General features: G+C 42.0%; 1 protein-coding gene across 2 annotated transcripts in view; it reads right to left on the reverse strand.

Annotated features, from left to right (window-relative positions):
• Positions 1-1,706: 1,706 nt before the first annotated feature.
• The window catches only part of ABHD17B (abhydrolase domain containing 17B, depalmitoylase), a 151,474-nt gene continuing 139,173 nt past the window's right edge, over positions 1,707-14,007 (reverse strand). For both annotated transcript variants that reach the window (XM_085633020.1, XM_085633023.1), the window contains one exon: positions 1,707-3,267. In XM_085633020.1, the coding sequence (XP_085489146.1) occupies positions 3,048-3,267 (220 nt within the window). In that variant the 3' untranslated portion in view covers positions 1,707-3,047. The remainder of the gene's footprint in view (positions 3,268-14,007) is intronic.

The following is a 14,007-nucleotide window of genomic DNA, read 5'->3' on the forward strand; positions in this document are numbered from 1 at the left end:
GTTCCCGGAGAGTCCCAGTTAAAGGGCCCTGTATCGGCCAGGAGAAAACGTTCCTCTGTGTCCGAAGCCCACTCGTCCTGTGGATAGGGGAGAATGTTAGAAGCCCGTGTCACCGGGGTCCACCACTCAGTACCTTCTGTTGCCCCCTGGTCAGCCCTGGAAGTTTCGTCACATCTGTATTTGTCAATGAGTCCGAGAGAGGCAATGAGAACATTAGAAGGTTTGTGAGGATCATTTTTAGGACCAAGATGGAATTATGCATCTACAGCACACATGCAATAAGTTTTGAAGACTCAACATCAGTTCAGAAGAGGCTGTAATAATACGGTTTCAGCTGCGGTTGAGCAACAGTGTTGGCGCCATCTCAGAGCTCTAGGGTACATCAGAGGTCGAATATTCTGTTATGGAAAGGGCTTAATGTAACTTAAAAAATGATGGCTTCACAGAAGGAAGCCAACCATGACATCGCTACACCGCTGGTCCTGGATGAAGCAGACAGTCTTTCCAGATGGTCAATGGTATCAAAGTGGACTAGAAAGGGGGAAGCCAGGAGTATGATCAAGCATAGGTAGCCTTCTTCGTGGGACTGGAGAGGTTCTTCCCTTATGTGTAACAAACTTGTCTCTGTATCCTTATGGGGTCTGAATCCTGACAAAGTCACTGAGAAGACCATTAGACTGCAACTGAACAGAGAATTTACAGGGTACAACTATGTATAGATCAAATATGTATAGAACACAAGGTAGACCTAAGCAGAGTCTGTAGTTTGCTTAATTGTCAGGGTCCACACAGGGCTTGGGATATCGAGAAGACTCCATGTTTAAACGCTTGTAAAAGTAACTCAAAGATTATGAAACAATGTGAAGTCCTTGGTGTGTTAATTTGGCTGCCAGTGTTCCATTGTTAGTATTAAAGGGTCACTGCTTTTTGGTGGAAGCTGAAGTCAAGATTATCGACAGCCTTTTTCAGTTTAAGTTGCAGGTAAGCAAGAATATCAGAATTATGAAATGAGGATCCAGAACTTCAAATCAATTCCATTTTCAGGATTAATTTTCACCAGGTTTTGCCAAGAGACGAGTAGACCAATGTCATAGCATTTTGAAGTCTACAATAGAGCTTCCTTCTGGAGTAAATATGTATTAGAAAATTGTCTAACCAGCACAGCATATGGATCTCAAACAGCTAGAGAGCTAATGCCATGGAAAAAACTAGAGCGAGGCTGATCTTCCCCCATGAATTGGTTGCTTAAACCACTGGGTAAAAGCTTCTTGGTTTTCTACAGTTCACAGACTCAAAACTAGGCTACTCCCCCCCCCCCCCCCAATGTTTTTCTATTATTCGCAGACTCTACTTGATGTTCATAAGCAAAAATAATTTTAATTGTTGTTCTTATCCCACTTTCTAAACTTATTGCTCACACAACCTTCCTCTAACCCTCAACTCAGCTAGAGGGTTGGCATACAATGAAAGAATACATTAAAGCATTTAATTATGTAGTAGCACTTCCATGAAAAGTTTCCTTTATTGGTTTCCTGCATATTTCACTAGTTAGTAGATGCTCAAACAAGGTTTTCCTGTGGTCCTACCTTCTGTGTTCCCAATCATGGACTCAAACCTGTATTAGGAATTAAGCACTAAACAAATAATATGGCTTAGACTACACCTATTTCACAACAGAACCTACTAACAGGGCAAGACCAGTAAAATTTTACATATTTTTCTACTTTTATTTACTTTGTCTAAGAAAAGAAGAATTACAAATGGTTGGAATATAGTTTACTGGCATTTAACACGCGAGTCAAGGCATACACAATTACTCTAGGCAGAATACAATTAAATCATACAAAATCTCAGACACATAACAAGACCGCTACATAAGGCCTTCAAATTGAACCACAGTGTATTTTGATTGGAGTATCTGTTCAAATTAAACTACATATTTTTCATCTGAATTTATTTTCATTGATCATTTTATTTAACTCAAAGGAAATTCAACTTACAAAAAGAATTTACTACATTAATACAAAATATCAACATTCCTATCATCCACCACACCCAGCAGTAAATTAGTAGAAATGCTTGAAGAACAAAAAGTTCTACTTCTATAAAACAGCCAAAGGTAAACTAAGAAGAAAAATACAATGTTAAAGTCAAAGAGAAACTATGAAAACATTCAGTTTCTCCCTTCAAAGTATGGCGTCAACACGCATTCAGTTAAAGTGGAGCACAGTTTTATACACAAGATTCCTTCAAGCTTTATACAGCTTCACTTCACAAATATTAAGCAGGGGTTTGCCACTTGTGACACAGCCCTTCAATGAGACTTGACGGTTACCAGAATTTAGTGGTATTTAGATACTCCATGACTACAACTGCCGAATGGAGGGGGGAGCGAGAATAGCTTTATCTTCCATTCCCAATAAAAGAAAGCATTTGCAATGCACGTACAAAAAACGTTATATAAAAAGTGCTTTCAACTCATTAAATAAACACCTTTGTTCTGATCTGCTCCCTATATAATAGGGCTGTGGTGAACTCCAGTGATAGATTGATGCTCTTGTATTATTACTTTGCTCGGACAAGGATTGCATACCATGGTACTTATAGAATTGGTTTCCTGGAATTTGAACTTTATTATACAATATATTGAAAAGGAAATAAAAACACAGTACACCTAGAGAGGTTTTAAAAATAAAAAACCTAAAATGTTTCAGCATCTGGTAAAAACATGCATTATCTTCTGTAATTTTACATGATTTCATACATTGCTCCTTCCAATATGTTACTTGAACATCCAATGTGAAAATCTCATCACATAAAGAATAGGTTTTACTACGCAAGTTTGACTGCATGACAGTGTTATTCCGATTAATACTGGTAAATTTAACCTTCATCACTAATGTTTTCAAATCATTACCGGTACGTTTAAAAGGCAACTGACAAGATTTGTAAACAAATCTTCAGGTCTTGAGTTATACATACTTATATTAACCATGGCTCACAGTCTAGCAGTGGAACAAACTTTAGCAAGAAATGTACAAAATATTTTATAAATTCACCAACTCCTGTGAAACAAACTGCTTCAATCGCTCAAGATACTGTCCGTAGAGCTCCACATCATTATGACCTGCTCCTTCGACCCAAAGAGGCTCTACTGGTCTCTGGCAACGTTCAAACAATGCAAGGCCATGAGAGAAATCGATGACTTCATCTTCAGTCCCATGGATTATTAATACTGGTGAAGTTATCTTTGAGACTTTATCAATGCTGTGATAAATGAAAAAATAAAAAATGAGTTAACCACGTTTCTAGGTACAACACATAAGTAGTAAACTTACATCGGTGAGCAAGAGGATTTAAATGTTGTTCTGCTGCATGGTATTAAACATATAAAAATTCCAACACTCCTGCAATTGATCATCAAAGCACTTTATGTGGCTGTCAGAATCCTTACTAAGCATTTGCAGTTTGCTTTGTTACTGGGTTCCCAAACAAGCATTGGGAGAATTATAGAGTGCCACTGTGTCTGGTCACCCAGTTGACAAGTCAGGGTTCCCTATACAATGTGACGTTACATTATACTGTAACAGGTGTTATATCTTGTCTTACCATAGGACCTCAATAAAATGTGTTGGTGGAGTAATGCTATTCTTTTTTGTATCACTCCTGCCACAAAATAAAAACAATGCACGTCTTTCTCTTTTACACGTTTCAGTGGTTACAGGTCAACACAAAATAATGCAATGCATCTCATATAGGCACATGACTTGCATACTAGACAACTGGCTTAATCTACACACAATGGGTTTTATCCACAAAGGTAAAATTACACTTTTTGTTTAGGTCAACTTTTTTTTCTTTTTAATTTCAAATGCTTTATTGATTTTTCAAAAAACTAAGAAAACAAAAAGGTTCACATAATAGCATAAGAGCAAATGATTGTCTCAGTTATAGCATAATAAATCAATGGAGAGAGAGAAAGAAAGAGAAACGATAGGAAGAAGAAAGGGAAATAGAAAAGAGCAAAAAGGTGAAGGAAAGATCTAGAGTCCAAAATTGCAAACGTTTCTATGTATCAGCAGGCACAAGAGTGGAACTTTTTTTTTCTATTAAAAAAAACTACAAGTGTAGTTTTACATGTAGTATTTTTACGTCTGCAGAGACTGTTCTATCTTATGTGCCGAGTTCTCTGCAGTCGAAAAGATACTATACGTAAAACTACGCTTGCAGTTTGTGAATATCAAAAACATGGTAAACTTTCACCAAAAGAGTACGTTTACCTTTGTGAATGAGGCCCAACGTAATTATGCAAACTACACTTGCATGTGTAGCAGTGGGTGTATCCCAGGGAGGAGCTTGTCAGTGTAGCATTCCAGGAAAGCAACAAAACTGAGATGGTGCACCCACACAGTCAAAAGAAAGTTACTTACCTTTGGTAGGATTATGTTACTTACCCTGTAAGCATCTGTTCGTGGCATTTATTGCTAGCAGATGAATGTAGTGATGTAGAGCCCATCGGCAAATGGTCTGACATAGGTGTGATAACTTTAGAGATTGTGTGTCCCCCCTGTTTTCGTACATAGTTATCATATTGTCCGTCCGGACTAATACAACTTTTCTCTGCACTTCACGAATCCCGTGAACAAGGTCAGAGTTGTTTGACCGAAACACGTAGGGCATGGCAAATGTTTAATAAATCCGCCTTAATTTATCCTGAAAACGAGTGAGTGCGTCTTAACTTCGCTGGAAAGCGAGAATTGCTGTATGTATGTGTGTATATGTATGTATGTGTGTGTATATATATATATATATATATATATATATATATATATATATATATATATATATATATATATATATATATATATATATATATATATATATATATATATATATTATATATAGAAGTGATGATGGCCCATAAACGTATGTGGAAGATTCAACCATTGATCAATTGTAAAAGTCAATTTGTCATATATGTCATCGAATGCCCCTGTTCTCTGAAATATGTAGGAAGCACCAAGTGCGAACTAAAGAAACGCATTTTGGAACATGTACGGGCTACAATTAACACCGACAGAAGTAATGCCGTGGCCAAACACATGGAACGGAAGCACAATGGAAATTGGAAAGATCTCAAATTTTATGCAGTAGAAGTCGTGGGAATACATCCGAGAGGAGGAGATAGAGAGAAAACTCTCAGGCAAAACGAGTCAAAGCACATTTTGAACTTCAGAACTCTGACCCCATATGGATTAAATCAAGACGAAGAACTCCATTACCATCTGTGAACTGCTTATAAACTGTATATACATAAAAATGAGGTCTTAAATACATAAGGACAGTACTATTTATCTCCCGCACATAAGGTTTTCATAATTGTTTAATTTGTATTGAACTTATTGGTTTTGTAGAGTCACGGGTAAACATGGTGGCAGCTCATTGTGGTATCAATCTCTCTGTTGGCAAATCATGTAATCCATCGAATATAGTGCACTAAAATAATGAGCGAACTATACATTAAGATCAAGGGGATCCACTTAAGCACATAAGCCCACCGGAGGGCTCCATACACTTCTTATGTTATTGGCTGTGTCAGATATAATACTCAAAATGTTAATATCAAAAAAGTTTCATTTTACTAATTTAAACAATGAATTACTGTTGGATGAGATAAAACGGTAGCCCCATTAGTTCCACAGTAAAATTGATAACTAGTTGTTGAATGAGAAGAAAGCTTGTAAATTAATACCACACATCAATGGTGGGTCCGAGAAATTATTTTGTGAATTTCATAGTGCAATTGATAGGATTTAATCAATTGTCTATCATGATTTCAACTGATAAAGTTAATGTTATTTGATTAACATCTTAGGTTATACACTACAGTTACCAGAATGCTTAGCTGCACCTTTAAGGAAGTGATGTCATTATTTTTTTAGATGTGATTTAAAAAAAATCCCACAGCCTTTGAGTTACTGCTAGTCTCATGAACAAGGTCTCCGTAGAGACTGAAACGCGTAGAGTCGTTCTTTGTAACTGGCATGCTGTGAATAAAGGAATTGAGAAATATATTTTGGCAAAGCAGCTTTTCTTCCGTGAGTGCGCGAGGGTGTCCTCAAAGGGAAAACAAAGATGAATTAATAACGGCTTGACCCTGCCGTACCTCGAACGCACCGCCTTAGAGCGCCCACGATTCCTGAAGTGGGTCGTTTTGTGGAAATAAATATATATATATATATATATATATATATATATATATATATATATATATATATATATATATATATATATATATATGTGTGTGTATCTTTTGGTTTTTCAAATATATTCATTTAATGTGTAACCATGGCCATGTAACAGTAAGATGGCCACCGAGCAGGAGCTCTACCCCGAAGCTCCAGAGTCAGTGTGGGCGTTTGCGCTTGCTCACCGCGTCGCACAGCACTCCAGTCACAAATCCGCTTCACTGCATCCATGCAGGAGCTCTGGGTATCGATCTGGACCCTGCCACCGGAAAGCCACCGGCATCACTAATCCACTGGTGAGACTGCCAATGCTGGTCTTCATGCGGCCTCGAAGAGCTCCTCATTCACGTTATCACCTCGATTGGGGCTGCTGTTGCCGACCTCGCTTTGCTTCCGCTGTAGGAAGCCTCCCGGTTTCTGAGCAGCCTCCGGAGCTCCGGATCCAGAACCGCCCCCCCGCCCCCCCCCCCCCCCTGACTAGTCGACGTGCCTCCCTCGTCTCTGCAATGTGTCAGCCGCCGGAGCACTGGGAATTGTTCTGGGCCCTGCCTCTGCACAATCACCGGCAGAACAAATCCCAGGTGCCTCCACCTTTTTGACCTCTGTCTCGTCGTCTCTGGTGATTTGGCTGCTGCTTTTTTACTTTTACAACGAGCTGCCTCCTACTCCTGCTGTGCTGATGCCCGAGCACCAGGTCCTAAGGATGTCTCTCGATCTGACAATTTTCCACCAGCAGTCGGATCCCTAAAAGTGCGATGATGCGCCAGTCTATACCAAGATGGCGTACGAAGAGAACTATGTGATCCCGCATTGAGACCTGGGTGAGTGGCTTATTCTCTCTGCCGCCCTTTGACCATTCCATGTATTTTCCCCCATTCCTCCCGCGAAACACCACGATTGGCTGGTGAGGAATTCAAACACACCCCCCCCCCCCCCCCCCCCCGGATGGCCTCATGTTACCTTTTCTAGTGCCTGCAACTTTTTGGTCCCTTCAGAGTTCCCCTATTGATGAAAAGAAAGGCCATTCTCTGTTCATAAGGCCATTTATTCACTTCCCTAGGCTCCCATAGAGTCTACACCAAGCGGGACTAGGAGTGGTTTAAACCCTTTGGAAGCAGACTATCACTGCAGAAAAGGCTGTAGGGAGCGCCCTAGTCTGCCTCACCCCAAGATGGCTTCTGGTGCAGTATTAACTCAAGCTCAACAAATTGATGAGGCCGTACCCCGAGGGGGTGAGTCTTCAGTTGTAGTTCAGCAGGTGAGATGAGAAGCGGTGGGCAATGGCCATGCCTTACAGCGGATATGAATACGACAACACCTGGAGTGGACATTTACCAGACCCTATGCATTTCCTCCACCCCTACCCGGCTCACCCATCATGTCACTGAATCTGTGACTCTTGCCACCTACAGTACAAGACCTAGCATTCTGACCGATTTCCCCCTCGGCCCTCACCTACCCAGCCGGACATTGGACAGATTTTCCTTCGCCTCTCCGCCGTTATCTCCCTCCTCGTTACCCTTTTACATTGCCCCCCTTCCATTCTACACACCATTAACCAACGGATGTAACGTTTGTAAAAATGTGCAACTTGTAACTGATGTAAGTTTTTAAAAATGTGTAAACTCATGTAAAGCGCTCTGATACCTCCTGGTCTAGCCAGCGCTATATAAAACTCAATAAATAAAATAAATAAATGAACCACGTCATTGCACCCCCTACCACATTTTCCTGTCCTCCAGATCACACTTCATATTACCTTTCCAAATAATTACATCCAGGGCAGTATACTGCCGCACATGATCTTGGAGGTGGGGGCGAGCTAGCAGTGTGCGTTTTGTTTTTGGGGGGGAAATCCAGGGGAGATTAAATGAGGGCACTGCAGTACCAATGAAGTGCAAATTAAACAAATGAAAAAACTAGCAAACCAAGCAGTGGCCTTGGGGTGGTGAGGGCCAGTGAGCAGTGTTTTGGGAGGTGTTTTGGGGAGATCAAGGGACAGCAAGGGCACCGAAGTTTCATACACATCAGAACACTTAAAGTATGAGTTTTCTCAAAGTATAACTAACATGAAGAGTAAGAACACATGTAACTGGGGCAGTCCTCATGGGAGAATACAAAATTCCAAAAGGAGGGATTACTATGTGTATTCACCAATTAAAAGCCAGCATTTCTAAAGGACAGTAAGAGGAACCAATGAAAAAGATGGCCTTTTTTTAAGTTCATATCCTAGATACAGCACGTCTCAAGAGACCTATAATATAGAGCAACCCAAACAGTAAATTAAAGCTACCACCACTTTGCTTGTTCATGTATCTCAAGGACATGGAATTTTCAGTTAATACTTTAGTTGCAACTTTATCTAATTGACTCGTAAACTATCCGAAATTTTGACCACTAGTGCATGCAGAGTCATTTGTTTTGGTAACATTTATGTAGTTTCTCGTATGTGGAACATGAAGGTGACTAGTCTTCAAATTCGTGCACCACTGTTTTCAGATTATAACCATAACCTACTATAGTGATCAGGGCGATATTACATCGCCTCAGTCTGCTTTTGTGAATCACCTTTTCCTCATGCCTGGACTGATCACTATGCAATTCCTATAGCCATCTCAGACCAGGCATCTTTTCTGAATCCCCTCCTGCAGATTTCTGCAAGATACTGATCTAAACTCACATCCTCTGATTTTTGGAACCTTCTAAGTGTATCTAAACTTGTAAGATCTCAGGGGATGGAGGTAGTGTCGTATGCGGACGACACGCAGATTATGGTATCCCTGACCCACTCTGTCAGTAAAACTGCCTCTAACTTTAGGGCCTGCATGCAACTTGTTGCAGATTGGATGGTCTCCAACTCCCTAAAGTTGAATGGGGACAAGACAGAGGTCCTGGTCTTTGGCAAGGACCAGGACATATGGTCAGATGACTGGTGGCCCCCCTCTTTAGGCAGCTGCCCTATACCTACCAAATCTGCTAGAAACCTAGGTGTCATCTTTGACACCCAGCTCTCCATGGAGCTACAGGTGAATAGAACGGTGGCGACCTGTTGGGGTGTCATCAAGACCCTAAAAAGGATTGTGAATTATTTGTCCCCACAGGCGCGGAAACAGGTGGTGATTGCCCTTGTTGGCTCAAGGCTTGATTACTGTAACTCTGTGTACGCCGGGGCCAACAAGGGTTTGCTCCACCGTCTACAGGTCATACAGAACGCTGCAGCGCGGTTTGCCCTCGCTTTGCCCTGGTTGTCATCAATGACCTTAGCGAGGAAGAACCTCCATTGGCTCCCCATTCCGTCAAGGATCACTTTTAAACTTCTTTGCCTTACATTTAAGGCTCTAACTGCAGGCTCGGCTGATGCTCTTGGTTCATTACTTACCAGATATGTTCCGAGTAGATATTTACGTTCCAGCGAGCAACACCAACTGGTAATCCCCAGAGCCAAGAAGGTTAGATGGGGGTCTAAAGCTTTTTCCATATTGGCACCTCTAATGTGGAATTCACTCCCCCTTGAAATCAAACGACTTCCTTCCCTTGACCTCTTTAGGAAGTCCTTGAAAACTTGGCTCTTTATTAAGGCATACCAGTAGGTTCTGTTTCTGGCTGCTATTAGCTCTATATTTTGGTTTAGGCGCCTTGACGCCCACTGGGCATAGTTGCGCATTATAAATAATATTTCATTCATTCATTCAATCGCAATCTACTATAGAGGACGTGGATAAAGCTGTGAAGACTTGACTCTCCTCCACTTTAGATAAGCTAAGCCATCAGTCTGTTCCTCCTAAGACCAACACTAAACCTCCAGCACCATGGTTCAATAGCCAGCTCCTCACCTTCAAAAGAGACTGAAAAGTGCTGGAATAGGTATGGCGGAAAAACAAAATCCACCTGCTCAGTGAAATATACTGTGGCAATCAAACTTTAATGGCGCCATTAGGAAAGCCTGATCAGCTTTCTATGCTTCAAAAATTGAGTGAGCTTTTAACAACTCCAAGGAAATATTTCCTATTGCTAAATCTAGAGTCCACTCTAAGACTTTCTCGGTCCTTCTTTCTAATTGGTAGATATAAAGAACTTGCAGGATTTATTTTCCCAGCAAAACAGTGATTTTTATACCACGTTCTCTGTTGAGGCTCAGAAAGTGAAGGGTTCTGCGACCTAGTTGGTCTACTTTTAGTTCCAATTTAGCTGGATTAATTTAACAACCTTATAAGTACTGTAAAATCGGGTTTTCGAACCCTCCCCACACCTTGCCGCTGATAAGGGCTCACCTATCATCCAACTTGTCCGTGACGAGTTGATCTCTTTTGTGCCGCATCGCAAGTCCCTCAATCATTGAAACACGCAGCGGTGAGTCCATTATTGAAAACAACCTTCTCTGGATTTGTCCAAACTTAAACCCTACTTTCTCACTTTTAGCTAAACCCTTAGAAAAGCATAGCAACCTTTCAGTTCTCTTGAAACCCATCACCATCTTCCCTCCTCATAGTCAGATTTTAACCCTTATCAGAGCACTAGCTGTTACTGAAGAGCTAAGCTAGACCCTTGATCAAAGTGGCTCTGCAGCAATCCTCTTGCTAGATTTGAGTGCCGCCTTTGATACTGTGTCCCACAACTCACTTCTATGGAAACTGACAGTGTGATCTGTAACAAGGGTTGTAGTAGTTTGCTTCTGTTTTGAGGCATCGCACTTTTCAAGTCTCCATCAAGCTCTTTTTATCACTATTCTGCCAGTCTCTTTTCGTGTCCCATAGGGGTCTTCATTAAGCCAACCATTTTTTAACATATATATCTGTCCTTTGGCAGATATTGCAGAATCACTTGGTTTTACCCTGGCCACCAAATAAAGAACTTGTCAGGCTGCTGTTTCGGTCTCTCAAGGTGTCTCAGAAAAGGTATATGGACTCACCTACCTGTCACAACGGTTGAGGCCATTTTTACAATCACACCTGGACCACAGGAGCCTGTTTTACCTGGGCCTCTCACAGACGTTACTAAGGTGGGCTTCAAACAATACAAAATCGCTTAGTCAAGTTATCTTTTACATTTTCTCCAACATCAATCACTCATCCCATGCGACTAATTTTCATTGGCTACCTTTTGCAAGGCGTTTTAAATTGACAGGCCTATTATTTTGCATATCGTGCCTTCGCCAACACCGGCCCTTTCTATCTTAGGCATGTGATTAAGCCCTCCTTGTAGGGCTCTCAGGTATCCAATCGAAGGGTAGCTCTTGGACTTAGCATGAAGAGTCAGAGAGTATGGTCACTCCTTCCGATATTGGGTACCTTAACTTTGGAACCACTTAATCTGCACCAGAGCCCTAGCTAAGTGATCTTTAGGAAACAATTGAAGACCTCATTCTTAACTTAGGAGCTGCTTCATTCCCACTGCTAAGGGGTAGCAAGTTCTTTAGCGGTGGGGGCAGCCTTGCATTTCCTTAGCAAACACAAAGCATAATCTGCATCAGCCTCCCCTTGATTGACGGCAGGACAGCCTTCAGGGTCAAAGAGATGGCCCAAAGCTTTAGAGGGCCAATGTGTAACTAATGCTACACTGGAGATTAGAGGCCTCTGATCACAACCCCCAAAAGACCCTTTCAATGCAGAAGTGATGCATATATCAACTGTCAGCTCTGGGTAGGAAAGGAAGAGTTGTCTGCCACATAACAAAATTGTGTTCGGGCAGCAACGACTGCAGAACTTAGACCATTGTCCTTTAAGACGCGGATGGTTCCCGAAAGGCGGCCCAGGTGCTGGGTCAAGTGAGATTTTATATTTCATTGCTGGGCCCGGATATGCCACCTGCATAGATGAAAAGGAGAATTCACAAGGCTATGAAGTCTCAGAGCCACCCTCACCGAGATGGAGCTTGAACTATCAGCATCATAACCCGTATGTTGAGGACTCGCAGGGAAGGAAAGACCTTGAACTCCGTGTCCAGGATCCCCCCAATAAATGGAAGCTTCTGTGATGAAATGAAGTGGGACTGTGGCTCATTTATGGTAAACCGCAACAATGTTTGGAGTTCCGCCATTGTTTGAAGGTGGTCCACACCTGCATGTGTGGAAGGCCCACCTTCAGCAGCCAGTCAAGGTGTGGGAATACAGAAACTACTGACATCTGAAAAAATGCAGCAACTTCCGCCATACCTTTTGGGAACACTCGAGGGGCGAAGATGAAGTCAAAAAGGCATCAATGAAAATTGAAAGTTTTGGGTGTACGAAAATACATGCCCTGAAAGTCCAAGACGAGCATTCCGCCTCCCAAGTCCAGAGCAGATGGGATTGGAGCCAATGTGAGCATTTTAAATTTGTCCTTATGTAAGAAAGTGTTCAGGAATCTAAGGTCCACATAGCCTTGGTCCTTTTCTGGGATGATAAAATAGCAGCCCCCAACTCTCCAAATCAGATACCAGTTCTGTTTGATGGCTTCCTGCAGCAGGATGAACAGATGCTCATCCAAGATTTATTCTGTTGCAGGAGAAAGATTGGGTTTGGTGGCAGTGAAAGGTAGGGCATAGCACTTTTGAATAATCTGCAAGATCCATCTGTTCAGGAGTGTAGTCTACATTCTTTTCAAAGAGACAAGACCCACCGAAAGGCATGTCCATTAGCGATGCCTGTAGATTCCTAGAAAATCTAATTGACCTCATCCAAGTGTGTCTATGAAAGACAACACAACTTTAAGACGGCCTCGCTAATGCAGCCAGTGGTATGCAAACCTAAGCAGTTGACTTACTTCACCATCTAATGCCAGTCATGGACTGTTTGAGCCAAGGAGGCCATAAGGTCCTCCATGACCACTAGCAATATCGTGCTGGCCAGGTCTCATAGGGCACGGTCTATACTGGCCCAATACACAGACTGCAGTTATGAACTTCAGTGACAGGCCTGCAGAAGAAAATATCAGTTTGCCAAATGCATCAATCTTCTTGGATTCTCTGTTGGGGGAAATGGTTGGTAATGAATTAAGATTCACCATACTAGTTGAAGCCTGTACAGTGAGATTTTTGGGAGTAGGGTACTCTGAAAGAGAATCTGGGTCATCGTGCACAGGCCTTTCGCCTAGCCCCCTGCAACTTAGAGGTGGGCAAGAACATGGTTTCAACCAGCTGATCATCAAAGTATCTGTGAGGGCTTGGATGACGCTGGTCCACTATGCATTTCTGGCAAGTCATGAGTCTTAGTTTCAATGGAGGGCTGTTTAATTCTAGTATTTCAACTGCATTCTGAACCACCACTGCAAATGAGACATTTTCTTGCGTTGGTGTCGAGAGTTAAGGTCTGTTTCAAGGCAAGTGTCAAACCCACTGGTGTCTTTTAAAGTATAAGGCATCAGTATAAGAAAGGGGGGAGCAAGCCATCCCCCTTTACCATCATCAGTTCCCTGGGCTGTACTTTTTTATGTTGATCAGAGTCAGAACCAAAAAGAAAATAGAGTCTCTGCTTATAGTTCTGTTTCAGTAGAGGAACTGGATTAGAGTCAGGCTGCATGACAAGTGGTTGTGCAGTGACAATTTCAAAGGACAACACTATTAAAGCTTGGTCCGAAGTCTGGTTAGAGGCCAACATGGGTGTCGCCACCAGATCAGTCAACAATGGCTAAGTTGGTATTGGCATCAAGGTGAATAGAACCAGCAAAGATCTCGGGGTCGGAGTGGTAATCTGCACCAAAGGTATTTGAGCCGTTATCGGGTCCCACCGGGACTAGCTGCAATTGAGAGTACCTGCCAACGGTAACCCAAGAGCAGGCCCCAG

This window comes from Triturus cristatus, chromosome 2_1 (assembly GCF_964204655.1).
Source record: "Triturus cristatus chromosome 2_1, aTriCri1.1, whole genome shotgun sequence".
Taxonomy (NCBI): Eukaryota; Metazoa; Chordata; class Amphibia; order Caudata; family Salamandridae; genus Triturus; species Triturus cristatus.